Raw genomic sequence first — 20,901 nt, forward strand, 5'->3', positions numbered from 1 at the left:
GGCTGTGCAGCTGTAACACACCCCCTGAACAGCACAATACCCATATGGGAAAGAAAACTAAAATACAGGAAAGAATAAGTGTACACTATTCAATCACAAACTGATCATGCTTTTACGATGATGATCCCATGTTCTGACACAGGGTAATGCAAATGCACACCTGTGTTAAGCTTTCAATTAAGATAGCAATTCAGCTAACCCACAAACTAGACTTAAAATATTCTTTTTAAAAGTTCTACTTTTACAGCCTACATAGTTGAGAATACTAAAATAACCTTTAATATCTTAAGTCTTCCTTTCCAAAATGGCCTCACCCTTGGATAGGAAGAGTACTTTTGCAAGCCATTGTTTAGCATAAATTTAAAAAGTGAAACAATACACACATTCTGCATACTGCATGAGAAAAAGCAGAGGCTCTCTTGTCACATCCAGTAAAACTAAACTTGGAAAAGAGCTCTGAGTTAGAACTGCACAGATCATTTTATGCAGGCTAGAAGTAAAGAACATTCATTCCCAGCTCTTAAATGTTTAGAATCTACAGTAAGACTGCAGACTGCATGGCCTACCTTTAATCCTTGCCAAGGCAGGCTGGTTCTATTAAAATACATCAATACATAGCCTAGAGACTCCATATCATCTCGACGACTGTAGAGAAAAAAGATAATCTTAAAAACTGCAAATGTTATCACAAAAGTAAGACTGTACTATTTAGTGTTCACAAGAATCCTTAAACTAGAAACAGTGTCATGATCGTTCATACTATTTCTATGAATGAGCAAAATGGAAGAAAAACCTGGGATTAAGCTATGTTTCTCTACACATCATTTTAGAGATACTGAAATTTAGGGCAAACATGTAACTATCAGACTGAAGGCTTCAATGTTCCTTAGTTTTTCAAAGCAAGGAAAATGACTTTCCCATGCAGCTCCTATTGACATTAGTTGCAGTTGTGACTGAACACCTGCACATCTATGAAAGTTTGTTGCCATGGAACTCCAGAAAGCCAAAGTGAAAAATCTGATAACCACAGATGCATTAACTTCATTTAAGGCCTGGTCCACACTTGATATTTAGGTCAAACAAACCTAAATCTGGAGTGTGTAAAATCTACACATGACTGACATAGCTATGACGACATGACTGCCAGCATAGATGCAGCGATGTCAACGGAAGAATGCTTCCATCAACCTAATTACAGTCATTTGGGGTCAAAATCCCTACACCCATGTAAAAATCCCTTTCCAACAGAGCTATGCCCCTATAGTCTCTGGTGTGTATACAGATCTTAAGTAATTCAGGCAGAAAACTGATCTGAATTAGAGACTTCTATAGTCTTCCTTACTTACATCTTTGACCTACTTTAAACAGTTTTCCTTGAACCCTGCTTTTTATATGGGGCTTACTGTAGATTCTGATATTCAATTACTATCAACATATCTAGACAGGGAGCTATTGTGACCCCTATATTTAGTTATTTAAAACATACTTTTAAACCACTATCAAAAAAAAAAGGGGGGGGGAATGTTGTAAGAGGAAGCTCCAGTGCCATTTGCAGACTGCATTCAGAGCTTGCTGCTAAAACATTGTTTCCACTAGACATGCTCTGGCACCACTAAGCAGCCTCAGATCTTAACACGCCAAACATGCTCCACAGATAACATTTTCCTGAAACATTCTTCTGTGTGAGTATACCGCTATCTCAATATAACGCCATCCAATATAACACGAATTCGGATACAACGTGGTAAAGCAGTGCTCGCGGGGGGAGGGGGACTGTGCACTCTGGTGGATCAAAGCAAGTTCAATATAACATGGTTTCACCTATAACACGTTAAGATTTTTTGGCTCCCAAGGACAGCTTTATATCAAGGTAGAGGTGTATTTAAAGACAGGTGCAATTCACTGCAGTGAGGAGGTATCTGCTCCACCAGTTTTCCTTCTTGGCAATGTCCTCCCTGCAATGGCAGGGAAGGCCTCTGCCCTTCTATATGCCAGCCTGCTGCTGATGCCTATTTACTGTGGTCTGGATAACTAATTTTCTGTGTCTACCCACAAACCCCAGTTCACCAAACACACCTCCTGCCAGGCTGTTATTCTGCAGGAATCGAAGCCTGCAGGGAAGCTAGATGGCAACAGGTTCCCTCATTCCGCCCACTAGGGATTAAAGGGAGAGGGGAGGAAAGAGGAGAGAAAGCAGTGGGGAGAGAGAGAAAACAGCAGAGGGGAGTTTATTTAATGAGACTGTAGTGAAAGAGCATCTATGTAAGTAGATTCCAAAAGAATCTACATGTGCATGTAAGACAACCCAGCCCTGCAGAACTTACTACCTGAGAGAATACTCAGTGAATGTACTGTACTTACGAGGTAGGATGGAAAAATGAGGGTGACAGTAGTCAGACTGTGCAGTTTCCTAGGCTAGTGTGCAAAGTTTGCTGGTTCTGAAATCATTTGTTTTTTTTCCATTTTAAAATAAGCACTAGCAAACCCCAGTGACCTCGTGCATAGACATGATATGCTTAAGAGCCTACATGGAGGGGTAGCAGTAGGACTCTGGGGCAGACTCTTCTCTGAGCCCAGGCAGAGAGGGGGCTGCATGCACCTCCCCTGTAATTTTTTTTAAATGGATTTTTCAATGCCATAGCTGTACAGTATGAAACCTGGAATTTACAGTCTTGTACTGACATTTCCTAATAAAGGCTTCATTAGAATCGAAACGCATGTAAGTGGACTCCGGGATATCTGGCTTGTAAAGGATGAGATGATATCACCTTCTGTTATACTAGGTATTTATGCTACTTCAGTAACAGCTGTCACTTCACTTGACAGAGCAAACCCTGCACTGGTCTCAATTTAGCACTGTAACTGATGAAGGGGTCTGCTGTCAAGTCTCAGGTCTCCTCCATTTTCTCTTGATTTACAGCAGGGGATCACTTAGAGCCTTTACTACTGGCTGACTCTGAATGTTTTAGTAATTCTTAGAGAGAGTGGGGTAAAGAAAGTTTACCATTAAACTAGAATTCCAAATACCAAAATAGAGGATGGGAGAGCTGCCAGACTCAAACAACCAAAAATAGCCCCAAAGAATGCATAGTCCTTTGCATGATCACTGCCTCTACCTTCAGATTGTGGCTTATCCAAATCTACTTGGGATGCAATGTATCAAAACCTGCGTTAAGAGCATGTGTTCCCATCAGAAGTTCTAATACCCACCTTCTCTGTTTGCCCCATATGTCTAAGATGTTAGAAAACTGCCTGGGAAGAACCACCATATTTAAATTGCTATTCATGACTGCTACACAAAAAAGCCATAGAGGAAGGTGGTCAATATGGAAACATATGGTCCTTTTCTAAAAACTCTATGGTACTAAACCCTTCCCACATGCTCTGAATAGTCAGTTGTAAGTTTTACTACAACTGATGAGATAAAACAGCTGCTCAAGCTAGTTTTAATAATGTTCAAGCTCTGACTATAGCTCAGGGAGCAAAAATTCAGAGGATAGGCTAACTACTGTACGATGTTACCTATTATGGCTCTATACCAGAGTCCTGCAGCAGGACTGGGACCCCGCAGGACCCACTGCAATAATAGCAGGAGCAGGGAAAATGTACTTTGTTGTGGGCAGGAGTGGGGGGCGAGAGGGGAGGGAAAAGTGTACTGTGGAAGGTTGAGGGAAAACAGTAAAAAAAAATTAAATGAAGGTTTTAACACTGAAATTTAAGCAAGGGATAAAAAGATTTGATGTATATTGTAACAGGAGTGAAGTTTTTTTTTTTTCCAACATGGTTTACACAAAATTTGTTTATTCTTTTAGTCGTAAAAACTGAATTGTATGTGCACGTGTGCATATACATGTTTTTGTTTTGTTTTTTTTTTTTAAAGTGGCATGGGGGAATCTGTTTCTCTTGCAGAATCTAAAGTTTTGCAGGTGGGAGGAGGATAAAAATGCAAGAAACAATATGGGAGGAGGATTAAAAAAAAAAAAAGGTCCTGTACAGGGCTCTACTCTATACTGCTTTAGTCTCTGAAGTGTCTTATGTATAAGAACATCTAGCAGGAATGGGTGAGGGATGGAAATACAGCATCAACTTATGTTCGGCTTGGTGTGCCCAACACGTGCTTCTGAATAGCCAGAGGAGAGAGCACCCTCTCCAGTTGAATTCTGGAGGAGTGCAGCTCAGGCACGCAGAGCAAGTGATGCACTCTGGCTCGAGCTGGTGCAAATCCACCCTTTTGATTGATTAATGAAGTTCAATATTTGCTTTTGAGAAGGTGGCGCTCTCACTCTTCCAGGAACAGGGATACTACTATAACTGCAGCCAAGTATGCAGAAGACTAGAACAGATGAGGAAAGCAGGGGTGCCGTGATCCTCAAAACCTTACCTGCAGGTAAGGGTACAAGCATAACCTAACAAGTAATGACTGGGGAAAGAAAGAAAAATACCAGCACCCAAAGTCAGTACAAAAAGGCCTCTGAAGCCAGTTAGGAGTTTTTTCCATTCCTGAAATAAAAAAAATGGGCTATGGAAGTGGATCTTCCAAGACCTTTCAAAGTGACAGTAAGTGCCAGCACAATGAAAAAAAATTGTGCTTTGAAATTTTATTCAGAACAAGTGTCTCTTCAGCTTGCAAGACTCATTCTACTTCAAGGAAGAAAATAAATTAGCTTAATTAGCTTTCATACTCTGGCAGAAGCAGGCAGACAGGTAAGTATTTGCCAAGGGATGTGTTCACACATTTGAGTGAAAGTAGTTTAGAAACTTCCGAGTCTTATGAATGAGGTCAGCCCACAGCCTTCAGGAGCACCGCAGTAATCCCCTTGAACTCACCTCTGCTCAATGCCAAGATGTGCATTGATACTGGCATATCGAGCTGTGCCAGTGAGATTTTTGTCTTCTCTGTATGGTATGTGTTGTCTTGTCCTGTTGTCACGGTACTTTTTGGCCAAACCAAAGTCGATAAGGAATAACTTAAAGAGAAATGAAAATAGGTTATTGCTTCCAGATGCAGGTATGTGGAAACCCCACCCAATATGTACTTTGTTTCATTAGGTCTATAGTTAAATCAGAGGCAACAGTTTAAAGCAGGAGTCCCCAACATGGTGCCTGCGGGTGCCGAGGTGTCCAAGTGCACCCGCATACTGGCTGGTGGACGAGCATCTGCCAAAATTCGGCAGCATTTTGGCGGTGACACCTCTGGATGACGTCACTTGTCGGCGGCATTTCGGCGGATGCTCGTCCACCGCCACAGTTCTCTGTGGCTCATCGTCTGGCACCCGACAGACGAAAAAGGTTGGGGACCACTGGTTTAAAGGAAGCAAAGTAACGTGGCAGTAAGCCTTAGTTGCTCTAACAAGCAAACTCAAAGTTTTAATATTCAATTATTTCAAGCCTTTCCTTTTCCTGGTGGGAGGGACTAGATTTTAGTACTCAACTCAAAGGTTTAGTCTTAAACATACTTTACTACTGTTCTAATATGTATTACACTAAGGTTATGTCTACACTGCCCTACAGTTTGCACTATGGGGGTGTGAACAACAGTGCATGCTGTAACTCCCTTGTACAGATTCTGCTGGTGTGAACTAAAAGGTTCTTACTTTGCATTCACATAGTCCTGTTTGAAAAGGACTACATTAATGCACACTAAGAACCTTTCAGTTGGTGTCAGCAGCAGCCATACAGAGGAGTCACAGAACAGCACTCTGATTCGCACTGCTAGTCACACCCCCATAGTGCAAACTCTGGGGCAGTATAGACAAGCCCTTACTCAAGATCTGTGACATGTGATTATTAGTTAGGAAGGGAAATGAAAATATGGTATGGCTGTATGCATCACAAAAATGTATTAATCTTGAAGCAGTTCTGCACTACATACATTTAGATATTCACTTAAAGGCAGCTCAGCAACTTAAACCTTTCAGTTATATTTTGATGTGCTAGCATTTGTGCATTTTAACTGTCACAGCAATCAAAGATAATTTTGCATAGCATAAAAGGCCAACTTCAACAGCAATGAGATATATTGCTTTCAGCCATACACTCATATTTTTAAGCTACTGATAAGAAGTCAGAAAGTCAAGTATCACAAGATGCTTTTATTAAATCCAGCTGATTATACTCACATAGCCAAGCAGCTCTAGTCCAGTAAAAGGATCAGATTAAGATTTATTTCTACAAAGCCCATGTCAACTAAACCTCCATAACTATCAAACTTAAATAGCAAGTAGGTTTAACTGGATTACAGTTAGTTAGTGTGCTGTTATTGTATTTTCTTGTGGCAAAACTTCAGGCAGAATTTGGCAGCCAAGAATGAGATTGAGGTATGTAAAAAGTGTTTTCAATTATAGATCTGGAATATTACGTTTTTGTCTCAGTGTTGAACAATTAAATCTGTTCCTCTCTTTCCTTTAAGATACTCAGATAATTTTTTAGCTCAACCTTCAAGTTTCAGTCTGATGGCGTGTGACACCCCACTGCCATAGATTAGATCCAGAGGCCAACAGAAAGTTGGGGTCTCAGTCCATACATATGACAAGGGATTGAAGTGGCTGAGTGTCAGGCTATTAAAGGCGCTTTTGCGACTCTTAAATAATTTGCAGGAGAACCACACTCAAGGTCTTAAATTCAAAAGATTATTCCAGGTAACTCAGACAGAGGATGTGGTTCTAAAATTCACTCAACAAGTAGGAAGGGGAGGGGGAAAGGGGGAACAAAAAAAAAGACCAAAGGGATAGTTTTACCACAGTATAAGGAGAGAGGGCGGCCTCTGGTATATCTAGGTGCTAACACAAATTAAATCAACATTTCTACTGTGCAAGGAAGCTTCACTCTAGGGCAGCTGACGGGTGGAGACTTGTTAACTATAGTTGCTTCTGGAGAGCAATCAAATTCAGAGTACAGTAACTCCTCACTTAATGTTGTAGTTATGTTCCTGAAAAATGGGACTTTAAGTGAAACGATGTTAAGCTAGTCCAATTTCCCCATAAGAATGGATGTAAATATTAGGGGTTGGGGTGGGTTAGGTTCCAGGGGAAAATTTTTTTGCCATACATACAGTACTATAGTTGGGAGGTGCCCCCGCCTTACCCCACACAGGCACAGCCCACTAGTACTGGAGAAAATGAGGCAGGCAAGGAGGCTGAAGGTGCTGTAGGCGAGGAGAAGCATGTTGCGCAGTGGCAGCTTCCCCTACTCTGCAAGCACCAGGGGCTAACCTCGGCCCACTCATGCCACCCCTTCCCCCAAACTCCCACCCTTAACCAGTCTCTTCTTCCCCACTCCTTAACTCCGCTTGTGGCATTCTCGCTTCTCCCCCCTCCCTCCCCTGCCCACACGTTCAAGAGGAAGGGGGGAGGAGGAGGAGCAAGGTCATGGCGCACAGGCTCCCCCTCCCTCCTGAACACCTCAAACCAGCTGATTGCCACCCGCAGGAGGCAGGGGAGGGGTGCTCCGTGTCCTCACTCCTTCCCCCTCCCTGCAGCAATCAGCTGGCTTGCAACTTCAGGGGGTAGGAGGGAGAGGGGAGGAGCGAGGACTCATTGCCCAGGATCCCCACCCCCTTCCCGGCTGCAGCAATCAGCAAGTTTGCAGGGTTCAGGAGGCAGGGGGAGTCTGTACGCTGAGTCCTCGCTCCTCCCCTCTCTCCTGAACGCTGCAAGCCAACTGATTGCCATGGGGGGAAGAGGGGGGAAGGCGCTAATCCATGAAGTCTGCTGGAGGGCAGGAGGCGCTGGGGGCGGGGGCATAGGGGAGCAGATAGGGGGCTGCCAGCTGTGGACAAAGCAGGCAGCCAAACAATGTTATAGCAGAGCATTGCACAACTTTCAATGGAGCATGTCTGTAACTGAGCAAGGACCTAAGATCGACACAATTTAAGCGAGAGGATGTTAAGCAAGGAATTACTGTACTCATTAGCAGCCTGAAGACAGGTCTCATGGTGGCCAAGACATGGGGCAATGTCTGATGCTTAAGAACCTGCTTTCACACAAATTTGCATGAGATTTTCTTCTTCCTCTTCTCTTAAGGGAAAGCTTTGCCTTACTGAAATTTCTTCCACTGGTGGCTGTTCCAGTCTCAAAAAGCAGTCAGAAAGATATCCATTCTTAGCCACACAACACAACTGGCAGAGACAACACCTCACAGGTTGAGCAGAAACATCAAATCCTTAGAATTACTGGGACAATTTAAGTCCTAAAGCAGAAGCTGTAAGGTTACACTTGTATTAGCATGCTACAAGTGCTACCTACCTTTGATATAGGAAAAACTAAGTGCTGATGTAAATTTATAGCTGACCTCCACACAGAAAGACTCCCCCCATCCACTGTTCAAAGTTTAAAGCTTTGTGATCACGACCCCCATCAATATGCTGCTTTGATCACAAAAGCTGGTTGTGAGCGTGCCCCCTTCCAGTAATAACAAATATAAGTATTTTATGCCTCAAAGGAAAGCCACTTTCCCTAATGACTACACAGATTCACTTAATCAGAACATTTAAATTACACAAGGAATTTATAAAGTACTTTAAATACTTCAAAGTCTCAACTGATATGACAGGCACTTTTGTAATCCTTGGGGTCTGCCATTAAGTGTAAGTAAGTGCAGGAAGAAACCCAGCCTCATGATATTGATCAAAATAAAAGGTATGACCCCCCCCCCCGCCCCAGCAGTCTTTATAGTTCTTTAGGCAAATTCTGTATTTTTTTCCTGGAGGTTTGTTCCACATAGCATTTTAAAGCCTACCTGCTGCTGCCTCTTTAAAAAGAGCTTAGTTGCAGGAATTTTGTGATATTCCATTCTTCATGCTACAACTTTTACAGACCTGCTTAAATGCATATTGGGCTGATTATGAGTAGGGAACAACAGCTTTTTTAAAATGTACAGCTATCAATTATTTAAAAATGGCCTAATCCAGTGATTTTTACACTGATCAAGCAACTGGAATCTCTGTTGCATTCCACTGTAACTTTTTTCCCCTCAGGGATTTAACCTAGTCTCCAGGAGCCGGACAGCAAGTTCAGCCACCTCCCTTCTAGACAACTAAGGGTTCAATGGAGTAAAGTAGTTATCTCTCAATGTAGGAGGCTGGGATCTCTTCAGGACACCCTCTGACCCAATTTTAACACGGACAGACTCTTTCATCAGATGCCAGTCAGCACTAACAGAAAAGCTATCACAGAAACAAGTTCAATAGCACCTTAATTTAATTTGAGGTATAAGGGTAGGGCAGCTGCAGATGTAGAATAAAGATTGCCTTGACTGAGATGTTTTCAGAACTAGATTCCTAATGACTGTGTCAGTCAGGTGCAGCACAGGAAGATGTTCTGTAGTATAAGCAGCGAAGACTAGTGCTTCTGCAAGCTACATACCAGAATAGTACATCTTACCAACCAACTGATAAGTTGCTTACTGATTAATTTCCATTTAGTTTCAACTGCATGGTTAGAAATAGGCACAAGACTTGCTTTCCCTTTCCAATCATGTTCCTCCCTCTTAGCAGCAAGGAACCCTACACTTAAGATTTGAAAGCAACAGGCAACATGGGATTATCCAAGAGATAGGTTTATCAGGGCACTCTCATTTTATGAGCACATAGTCTTAAGTCATGAGTACCCTCACACCATCATTTGAAAAGGATTACAAAGCAAAAACTGCATGGGAAGGGAGACTGACTGAGGTGGTCAACAGGATTCCCCATCTCTGAACACATTCAGATATACAGCATGAACCCTGCTAGGTGGCATACATACAGCCCTATGAGCAAGTCCTGCTGCTACATTGCTACCACTTTGAAGGGGTAAGCTATCCACGTCAAGACATACAACGAATTGCACTAAAGTTTTATATACCAAACTAAAACCAATTTCTGCATTTGAATACAAGGCATGTACATATAACCCATTTCACATTTAAGTTTACAGAAAACACTTTACAGTTTAGACAAGCGCCACAGGAAAACATCTTAGAAATGTTACATGTTTGCCAAGTATGTCTGAATAATGCCAACATAAGAGGTGCTTTTGCAAGGTCTACATTCTCCAGAAACAAAAAACAAAACAAAAAAAAATATAAAGCACATGAATTTGGGGTTGAGGTTGGAATAGGAGACAGTTTCAGACCTGGTTTAATCCTGAGAAAGATGGGTCCTGAGAAGTACTAACAGTCATGCTTCTTTTCCTCTTCCCCACTGGAGATTCTAAACACTGAACAAACAATAGAGGGTGGCAGTGCATCAAACAGTATTGCTTACATTGCAACAATGGCCGGCGCAGACAGGCAACACCGAGGCGTTAGAGAAAGAACAGGGTAGCCAAATGCCATCCTTCTTCCACCAAGCACTGTAGTTTTCCAAAAGAGGTTTTGTTTTTTGTTGTTTTTTTTTTTTAAGAGAGAATTTTGAAAAATGTGGCAAGATAAATTTTGAATACGAGCCACTTCATAATGGCACTACCTTAAACAGGGATAGCAATGGTGACATTTGGCTCTATCAAAAAAGGAAATTGAAGCTTTGCTTACAAAAGCATTCTTTGGTACCACAAACTGCCCTTCCCCAAAAGACATTCAGAAAAAGTAAATCTTCAGTAAGGAAGAGGTAGAAGGCATTTAGTCACCTTAAAGTTTACTTTCATAAGCATGCAGGGCTTATTTCTAGCAGAGCTGAAAGTTCACCTTTTAAGGTTGGAACAAAGTTACCCCCAAATATCAAATTGCGAATAATTTAAAAATTGATCACTTAAATTGAAATTGTGACTACATTTTTAAAAAATATATTGTTTATAATTGACAGGAAGCTACTGGAACAAGATTACCATGGCACCCTAGTCTTTTTGTGACTGGCATGTCCTCAAGTACAAAAATATTTAATATGTAGCTGCACTTAGCTACAAAGAAAAGGAACACCACTGTGTATTATATCTGGAAGCAGATGTTTCTAAAGTGGAGCAGCCATTAGTCCAAAACTGAACCAAAATGTCCCTTTTCAATTCTGCTTAGGTAAAGCAACAATTTTACATTGAGGACTATCTAAGTTGTTAAATTTGGTATTTAATAAAACTCATGCCCGCAACTAGAGTGTTTACCACCATTTCATTGTGTGGCTCCCTAATACAGATAGCAAGTGGCATTGACTAAAAATTCATGGTCTGCAGGCAATTTAGGTTTTCCACTCAGCTTACGTGACTAACATGCTCATCTAATAAAATGAGCACAGAAGTATTTTCTAGGCCATTATTCCATATCAAAGTAGAACAAGGAGCTACAATGCCAACCCAGCATGACTGTGCAAAGGTGTGGGAAAACGGCCAAAAACGAAAGAAGTTGGAAATCAGAGACAAACTGGTAAAAAAAATTAAAACAAATTATTTTAATTTTTTCTAATTATATTGCCAGGTCTTGCCAGAAAATTAAAGAACCTGACTGCTTTATAGTAGAGAAAAATAGAGCTCTATAGAGTAAAAGTATGAAACTTGGGAATGAGCAAGGTTTAACAGCAACAGGATTACATGAAGACTTTACCTTTCAAATTTGACTGTTACAAAAGATTTTCCAACAAAAACAGTTCAATCTAAATGTTCATTGTGCACTGCACCCCTTCAGACAGAACTCTGATGTTTCTCATGTTAGCAACCAGTTTTGTTTCTAATGTTAATGGCTTCAAGTTGGCATTCATACAGGCAAACCAAGTAAACATTTTATAGCTAATAGTGCCGGAAGAAAGTAAACATCCTCAGATAGCATATAAAGAACATAAGTGGGAATCTTGCTTCCAATAAAAAGCTTAATTATGTACGTTTGTCCTGAAGTTAAAAATTTCTATTAAATAGCATGCTTACTGCATTGCCAATGCTGCCTGTCTGCCCGAGCTCAACATAACAATTGAGAATTAAACATTTCACTCAACAGAACTAGTCATTGAAAACAGTATTTCTCTATGCAAAGTTTCCAACTGGAAGCATGCATCTCTGGCTAAGTTACCCCCCATCCCCCGCCCCTACCCACAAGTTTAAAGTTACAAACTAGAAGTCCCCCAATTTAACTTAAAATATTTAAGATTCAGTAAGGTCAGTTTTGATGCGTGATCTTCAAGCATTCAGCTAATCTACATTTTAGTACTTCTCCAACTTGGCAGGTTTTCAGAAATTCAGTTACAAATATAGTATAAGTCAACAATGCTATCTATAGGCTGACGGTTATTTTGGTATGCATAATCCTGAAGATTGAAGGTTTCATTACCAATCATTGCAAATTTTTAACACCTTGGTGACAGGTAGGTCAGGAGCTCCTAAGCTGGTGCGAATACATTTTGCATCAAGAAAGCAGTCCTGGAGTCAAGTGTTAAGATTTGATTTTAACATTAAGGAAAAAAAATTAAGCTATTCTGATATGCACTAGCTTTGAATAATGAAACACCATAGTTGGACAGAGCACGCTTAGGTAATCAATTAAATTAGTTTACACTTCAGATTTTTATGTTTAAAAACAATCTGCCTTTAAAATCCTCCTTGTGAGGTGGATCAAAGGCCCAAATGTTCATGGCACTGCATTTAGCAATACATGTATCCCACCACCTGGCATCAAAGAATTAAACTGATTTAGTGTCTTTAGCATATCCATTTCAGCAATGACAAACCGTTAACTCAAGCTATTTAGATTTTTTCAAAATCTAAATGTTTATCAGATCCATTCTTAGAGGCATTACCCTCCTTGTTCTTTCATGCAGACAGCATTAGACTAACCTTATTACAGTGACGCCCGATACCCATTAGGAAGTTATCTGGTTTAATGTCTCTGTGTATAAAATTCTTTGTGTGCACATATTCGATTCTACTGATCATCTGTAAATACAAGAAAAAATAATCAGAATTTAACATTAGAAAGAGAAAGCTAAAGATCAAAGATATTAGAAAAAAAGTCCAATGTTTTAGTTCAAGTTCATTTTCCTTAATAATGAATGAATTATAAATTGCATATTTCGCCAAGTACATTTTAACATGTACTCACAAAATAGATTTGTCAAGTGAAGCGACAAACAGTTTGATGAAGATAATCATTGGTCTGTCATCACTTGACCAATCCTACAGGTCTTCAGTGTAAAAGTGTCCAATTGCTTCACTATAAATAGCACAAGTGGTATTCACAATTGATTTATCCACAAATTTAAGAAACCCAAGCAATCTAACAGAAGTTACTTTGTTTATTACAGGACTGTTCTAGAAATCTTTTCCTGATGTTGTTTAACTAGGAACTAACTCATTAACAGTTTGTTACTTCACATGTGCCTTTTAGCTATTCTGATTATCTTAATTTGCTGGACAATAATACTACAGTGTTAGGTGAGGTCTACATTACAGGGACTATTGTAGTATAGCTACAAACACCATCACTATGCTGGTATAACCCCATACAGTGATGGAAGGTGTTTTTCCTGTTGCTGTAGGACCACCTCCCAAGCAATGGGAGCTAAGTCAACGGAAGTGTTCTTCCATCAACCTGGCTGCACCTACCCTAGAGGGCTAGGTTGGCATTGCTATGGTGCTCAGGTGCATGAATTTTTTCACCCCCCCTCTCCCCCTGAGTGCAATAGCTATGTTGATCTACATTTTAAGTGTAGACCGGGCCATAGTGAACTACAGGTGTCAATACTGTAGCATCTCTCTAAGCTAGTAACAATTCCAGTGGAATATGCCCCAGTGCCCATCTTTAAATTTATTGTACTAGAGTTCTATGTCCTATCCAGTGGTGTGTTTAAAGACATTCCTATTGTCCCATAGATACTTAGGTTACTCTTGAAGAATCAAAACCTTTCCTTTCACAACATTTAAAGATGTTACCACCACAGCAGCCAAGGGAGTGGTTCTCCCTCTGACGTGAGCATCAGTAACTAAAAGCAGCTGAGAACAAGGACAGTTGACACCTATTTCCACTCAGAAATGCTCTAAGCTTCCTTGGCTGACAGCTTGGGATTTTATGACATTTGGCACTAACATCAGTTGATAATCTTGGATAATTTTCAATACAAGTTTTCAACTCACCTATATTTAGGTCCATCTAACCATGGTACTCATGGCACAAAATTTTTCATGGCCCTGAGTGACTTAGTTAGGTGGTTCTAATGTTTAAGTGTAGACCAAGCCCTAGAGTCTATGATAGAATATTTCAAGCCTAAATAGAGAGGCAAGGCAGGATACAGCATTTCTAAGGTACTCAGCACTAAGTATGTAACCTCAAACTCTAGATATTTGAATTATGAGATAGGAGTTTGGCATCTCCATGCTTTTTCCTAAAGGAAAGCAGACATTCCAAAACCATTCAATTTGAGAAGACTAAAAGTCAGGATAGCAAGGATGTAGCAGATACACATTGATGTGCAGTCGCAGAAAAGTCTATATACAGCCTGCCAACAATATGCTTGGCTGAAGCCTATTATAGTGCTTCATTTAATCAAATTAACCCAAAATTTTGAGGATTGCTTTTTACCACTACCAATACTTGAGAACTGTGATGTAAGCAAAATAAAATTAAGAGAATGATTTTTTAAAAAGTGTTAACACTAGCATGGGTAGAATACTAATATTTGCATTGCATTATTAGCTCTCTACAATGCTAATCTTATGCTCTACTATACCATGAAACTGCCACTGTTCGTATGTTTTGCTTCTATGTGGGTCAATTAGTCACTTGAGTATTTGGAGTGCTGAGTTGCACACATTCTGACATACTTAAAAGGAACACTATTTGCTTCATTTTCCTTACAATGCAAAGTTAAGTTTCACATACCTGGTCTGCTAACATAAGTACTGTTTTCATTGTGAACCTGCGGGAACAGAAGTTGAAGAGGTCTTCAAGACTGGGTCCCAGAAGATCCATAACTAGAACATTATAATCTTTCTCTTGACCATACCACCTGTAATGAAGCAGAGATGTCTAAGTTGTCATTCTGTTTAAGATAAACTATTTGTAGTATTAACAATGAGGTAGCTAGTTAATATTTTCTAGAAGATGCCAAGTAATACATTTTCCCACTTCAAAAACAACAACTGAGATCGCTGATGCACAAAATCCAGTTAACTAGACGGTTTTACAAAGTGTTCAGTATTTATAAGCAAGCCCTGGCTACTGTAAGAGATGGAGTATTTTTGTGACAGTAATTTACTTTGATGTACATTAGTGGCAACGATGCATTTCTTTTATAATATTCATTTTGTTTAGGTCTTAATTGGATCAGCTCCATTTTGTTCTTCCTGCCACTGATTTTCAGAAAGCAGTACATAATGCTGGCCTTTAACTACGTTAACTCCCATCCTCTTGTTAACCACCAAAAGCACTGATTAAAAATGACCGACTGGCAGCTGGCCTTTACAAGCTGGATACAGTTGTATTCTATTTAATAATAAAAAAATACTTTTTGTAAAGCAAGCAGCAACAAAAAGCTCTGTTGCAACTTACTGAGTCACCCTATTTTCTGGAAAATCACTCAACTTTCATAGGACATTGAGCAAAAAGGTTTTGTTCGTATTTTAATAAGAAGGTGCACCTTCAATTTTCGCTTCAAACAAAGGAGTGTCAGTTTCCACCTGCAACTCTCACATCCCTCTCAGTCTTCAACTAGATGTCTGCCATTTTCTGACAGAAGAACATTTGAAAAATACCAGTGTACCAAATTAAAATGACAGAGCAAAGCAGAGGCAGCTATATGAACAGTAAGGTTCAAACCATGTTTGCACTGGCACCTTTCAAAGGTATCACCTCATTTTTGGTGTTGCTTCCTGTAGTTTCCAGTTTCACCCCAGAGAATGTTCACATATAAAAGAGAGCTGTACAGTTTTTCACACTATGACTATTTTTTTCACTAGATCACAACAAGGAGAGGGAGTTAGACATTCCCTCACTATACATTCATCCAGGTTTTTATTGGCATCCATCTCTCTAGCACTTGAGCACCCAGTAGATACATTCTGGTCTAGCAGAAGAGGCTGATGGAAAAATCTAGTGAGAGATCCTTGGTATACTTAAAGCAAAACTAAGATTTTACTAAAAGTAGAAGTTTAAAATTCCAAACACGGAAATCTAAAAGCACTCTTAAAATACAATCTAAATTACACTACTCTGGACCAGGCAGATCTCGCAAGCCTCCAGACTGTTTAATCTCACAATTCTGAGCAAAGGCAGACAGAAATAGGAAGGAACGACCTACAAAAAGCATATCTATTCTTTCAGCAATGAGGGAAGATCTCTTCCCATCCACAGTATTCCTACTAACGTGTCTGTGGTATTTCATACCAATGCATACTATTATCCTACCAGATGTAATAGGGCCCAGGGTGGGCAACCTTTCAGAAGTGGTGTGCCTAGTCTTCATTTATTCACTCTAATTTAAGGTTTTGAATGCCAGTAATGCATTTTTAGAAGGTCTCTTTCTATAAATCTACAATATATAACTAAACTATTGTTGTATGTAAAGTAAATAAGATTTTTAAAATGTTTAAAAGGCTTCATTTAAAATTAAATTAAAATGCAGAGCCCCCCAGACTGGTGGTCAGGACCCAGGCAGTGTGACACTGAAAATCAGCTCACATGCTGCCTTCGGCGCTCATGCCATAGGTTGCCTACCCAGTAATAGGGGTTGATGGCAGCACTTCAAAGTAACTCCAATTCTTCCCTTCAGTATGCTCAGTATGGCAGTGGGCTCATCTACATTGAGAGTGTTCAACTGTGATGTCCCACAAAGCTTAATACTTCCCTCCCACTAGGTTTAACGTCTTTTTGTGGGGGAGGGGAGAAGGGAAGAAAAGCAAGAAGGAACAACAACCACTGCTCTCTCTCCAGTTCAAATAGCACCTGTCCAAACAACACCTAATCAAGATAATTGGTTGGATGAAAATCAGGAAAAGGACACGCTTTGAAAGGTTCTTCTCGGGATTCAGTCATTTACAGCACATATTTCCTCCTTGCTCATTACTGCTTGACAAAATGGTCATGACAAAAACCCTCTGCCATTTAACTGGCCAGAGGCTGCACCTCATCTTATCAAAGATGGACCTAGTCACAGTAATCATACTTTTGTGACCTTCAGAGTTGAGTACTGTAACTCTGTATATAGGTCTTTCAACGGACACAGAGTCAGACACTGGAGACTTCAATCATACAGAAGAAAATAAAAGATTAACTTTTCTGGGATCTGACTAATATGGCCCTTGCCATAGCACTAGCAATAAATATCCCAAAAATAAAGGTAGGTGAACAGACGACTATATCAAGTTCTGACTTAAGCCTCAGCTACCATATGTCTGTGTAACTCCTGTAGCAAATACCTACTTAAGGAGAGGACTCTAGGAAAGTAAGGTATCGCAGATTGCTCTGTCCTCAACAATACTGACTCCATCAATCCAGGTCATGAGTTTCAGTACAGCTAAATGCATTGTCCTACATCTAGGAACAAAGAATAGGTCACGCTGACAGGCGGGGGGTTATATCCTGGAAAGCAGAGTCTGAAGAGGACTTTAGGGGTTGTGGTAGGTAACCAACTGAACACAGGCTACCAGTGTGATGCTACAGCTAAAGAGGGCCAATATGAATACGAGGATTAAGGAGGCAATATCCCAACTGTATGTGGCATTGACGAGACCACCACCAGGCAGGTGTCAACACTTTGAAAGGACTTAGACAGGAGCCACAAGAATGATTCAATGTCAGAAAAACATGCCTTACAGTGAGATTGAGAGTGTAATTTATAGTTTACGGAGCAGAAAGTTAAAAGAAAAATTGATCACATTCTTAGAGTACATACACAGGGAGAAAGAAGATGTATGAGGCTCTTTAGTCTAGAGTAGCAGTTCTCAAGCTGTGGGTCAGGACCCCAAAGTGGGTCAAGGCATCGTTTTAATGGGGTTGCCAAGGACTGACATTACTTTTGCTGGGGACCAGGACTGGACTCCAGCCCTGTGTGTATGTGTGTGTGTGGGGGAAGCCTCAGGTTACACACTTCCTGCCTGGGGCTGAAGCGATTAGGCTTTGATCCCCACCCCAAGAGCAGTAGGGCTCTGGCTTTGGTCCTAGCCCCCCTGAAAGCTTTAGGTTCCAGTTTCCCTTTCAAAAAGTACTATATTTTGTTTGCATTATAGATATTGCTCCCTGCACAGTCTAAAATAGGCACAGTTACCCACCACTGTCCAATGTAAGACCATTTTCAACCCAAACAGTTAAATTTTGGTAAAGTTACAAGCAACTGAAATTTGGCCAAGTTACAAGTTTCTGAAAGTCTCAGCACCTAGTTTGGCAGCTACATTCTCCAAAGATTCTCTCTCTAATGGGCATGCTGCAGATAGAGCAGACTTTCCTGCTATTGCTCCTTCCACCTGGCAAGAGCCATTGTCACAACATGCACTGGGAACTGAGTTTCCCATACATCCCCTGCTGGCACCTAGGAAGGAGGAACAATTTGACTGGAATGCAGAGGGATGAGGAGCTCAGGGGGCAGAGACTAAACACAGAAAGGCTGGAGAAGTCGGGGCAGAAGGATCTGAAGCCACTTGAGAATACTCCCTTCAGAACCTGGAACAGAACACCCAGGATTTCAGAGTCCACATTCCTTTTATGTCAAATAGCAGCGAAGCATATTGAAAACATACGAACCATCCTGTAATCCAAGTGTTTCTAAACAAATCTCAATGTAAGTTTTTAAGCACAGGTTAGAGAAATGTGTTGGGGTGGTCTAGGACAGAACATCTCAACCTGGGGAGGAGGTCCAACTTTTAGGGGCGTGACAAATCTTCTAATAGTTCAGTAATTATAGTAAATGTAAGGGGTACAGGGGCAAGCACCAGGATGCAATGTTACTCATTCAAAAACAATTTTAGGGGGTAGGGTGGGAGGAGTCCAGGAAAAACAATGCTAAGATGGGATCAGATTTTAAAAAAGGTTGAGAACCCCCAATATAGGTGTTCTTGGCCCTGACTCAGCACAGGAGGGCTGTACTAGATAACGTCTCGAGATCCCTTCCAACCCTACATTTCTATGATTTAAAACTTAACACAGGAAATGAGCACATTAACAATGGAGCTGATCAACTAGTTTAGAAATAAAAAAGCTGTTTAATTCAGCATAAGAAATAAGAGGTCAGTGTGTTTTGGAGTGCACATTTAGAGAGATCAAACGTCTGGACAGACCTTCCAGAGAAGTTGTTTCCTACTTGCTTTGAAAAGCATTTCAATCCCATCATCCAACCCCCATACATTCTATGAACAAATAGACAATTCACTATGATAGTTCCACCTCACTTCTGCCCAAACATGTTTCACAAAGTGCTTAGGTTTACCTCAAAATGTAGAAAGTGAATGCAAATTTCAGCCATTTTTTTATTTTAAGTTAAATTTAAGATTATACGGAGCAAGAAAGCAACATGCTTTAACTGACCCCAACCAAACTGTGGACATCTCTCTCAGCGAGGTGTATGAGTTGTTAGAAAAAAATCCTACCTCTTTCAACAAAATACAGGTTTTTTGTTTTTAACTAGACCATTATCAAGGAGTGGACTAGGAACATCATTCACTCAGACTAAAAAGCAGTCTATTTTTAGATTTTTGCTAACATCTCAATGTATTCTCCCTCACACCAAAACAAACTATGTTTTGGGTGGATTACGTTTGGGGATTTTTTTAAAATACAGAAAAATCCCTGTCCTCATAACCAATTCTAAAATAAAGAATTTCAGTATTTATCAAGAGTTCTTAACAGGCTTGTAACTTAGTCTCCATGGCCTAAAGCACAGCTAGTTCAGCATTTTCCAACATAAATTCCTTTTGGTAAGTTGTTGCAGTAGTATTTCACCACCAATTTAATTTCTTAAATTGTTACATGTCAGAAATAATTCCTGTCTATTCCCATAACCAGTTAATTTGAAAGGTTTGGTAAAGGAGATCTGGAATGTTCAGCGTTTGCTTTGCTAAACACTGCAAATCAACGACTTCATTTTCCTGTAATGATTCCAGGAAAAACTGGATTAAGAAGTTAGGCTACATCTTGTCCATTCAAGGTTTGTTTGGTAGCTGCTACTATTGGAAACTAATAGTAAGGAATGCAGAAACTTGGCTCTCACAAGCAAATCCTTGAAAAATATACTTATAACGTAGAAAGATCTGGCAAGTAGTCTAGTTTACTTTATACTTCTATATTCATTTAATCAATGTTAGCTGGCATGTAGAAGGACAACGTTATACAGACTTAAAATCAGCATTACTATTTGTGTTATGAGAAAATCAGATTAAAAAAAAAAAAAAAAGGAGGCCCTTACCTACGGGACCTCTGCCACAAACTCTCTCCTCCTCTACACATGATTTCTCTCAAAGGCTCAGCTCCACAGGAGCTGGCAGAATTAAACAATATACTCCTAATTTTACGTTTTGGGTGATTTAAGGATATTTAAAGATCTAGCCAGATATCAGATACTATTTGAGCATCTCAGATTACAAATTCTCCAGATATCTATTGGAGTTTAACTGTTGATCTTGCCTTGGATGTGGAAGTGCAGGAAATTACACTGTTTGTTTAAATCTCCGACTGAGGTTTACTGTCAAGAAGCATCAATACACGTTTTGGATGTGTTGAAGTAAGGCAAGGCAAAAAGTTTATGAACAAAGATACAAAGATACTATTAGCCACTCACACTAATAAGAAAGATGGAATATAAATACGCAAGTCCTTTGAGATCCCTAGCCTGTAAAAATTCATATTATATAACGTCCTCATAGAGATTATTCAGCCTCACACAAGATATTTATTTTTTCTGTGGCCTAGAAATTTGATGTGCATGTTCTGGTTTTTGGCACATCAGATGCTCACTCATCCTTGCTCATTAATCCACAAACAAGTTAATTTTTTCATCATACCATGGTGTTTGTCATATCTCAGAGG

The 20,901-nt window shown here is 40.1% G+C and overlaps 1 protein-coding gene across 6 annotated transcripts in view; it reads right to left on the reverse strand.

Annotated features, from left to right (window-relative positions):
* Window positions 1-20,901, reverse strand: part of CSNK1A1 (casein kinase 1 alpha 1) — a 49,434-nt gene that overhangs the window by 16,192 nt on the left and 12,341 nt on the right. For 5 of the 6 annotated variants that reach the window (XM_030573847.1, XM_030573843.1, XM_030573845.1 and 2 more), the window contains exons 3-7: window positions 14,770-14,896; window positions 12,729-12,827; window positions 10,113-10,196; window positions 4,828-4,967; window positions 567-645 (exon numbers count right to left, since the gene is read on the reverse strand). In XM_030573847.1, coding sequence (XP_030429707.1) covers window positions 567-645; window positions 4,828-4,967; window positions 10,113-10,196; window positions 12,729-12,827; window positions 14,770-14,896 — 529 coding nt within the window. The remainder of the gene's footprint in view (window positions 1-566; window positions 646-4,827; window positions 4,968-10,112; window positions 10,197-12,728; window positions 12,828-14,769; window positions 14,897-20,901) is intronic. The other variant, XM_030573848.1, reaches the window with a different exon arrangement.

Source organism: Gopherus evgoodei, chromosome 8 (genome assembly GCF_007399415.2).
Source record: "Gopherus evgoodei ecotype Sinaloan lineage chromosome 8, rGopEvg1_v1.p, whole genome shotgun sequence".
Classification (NCBI taxonomy): domain Eukaryota; kingdom Metazoa; phylum Chordata; order Testudines; family Testudinidae; genus Gopherus; species Gopherus evgoodei.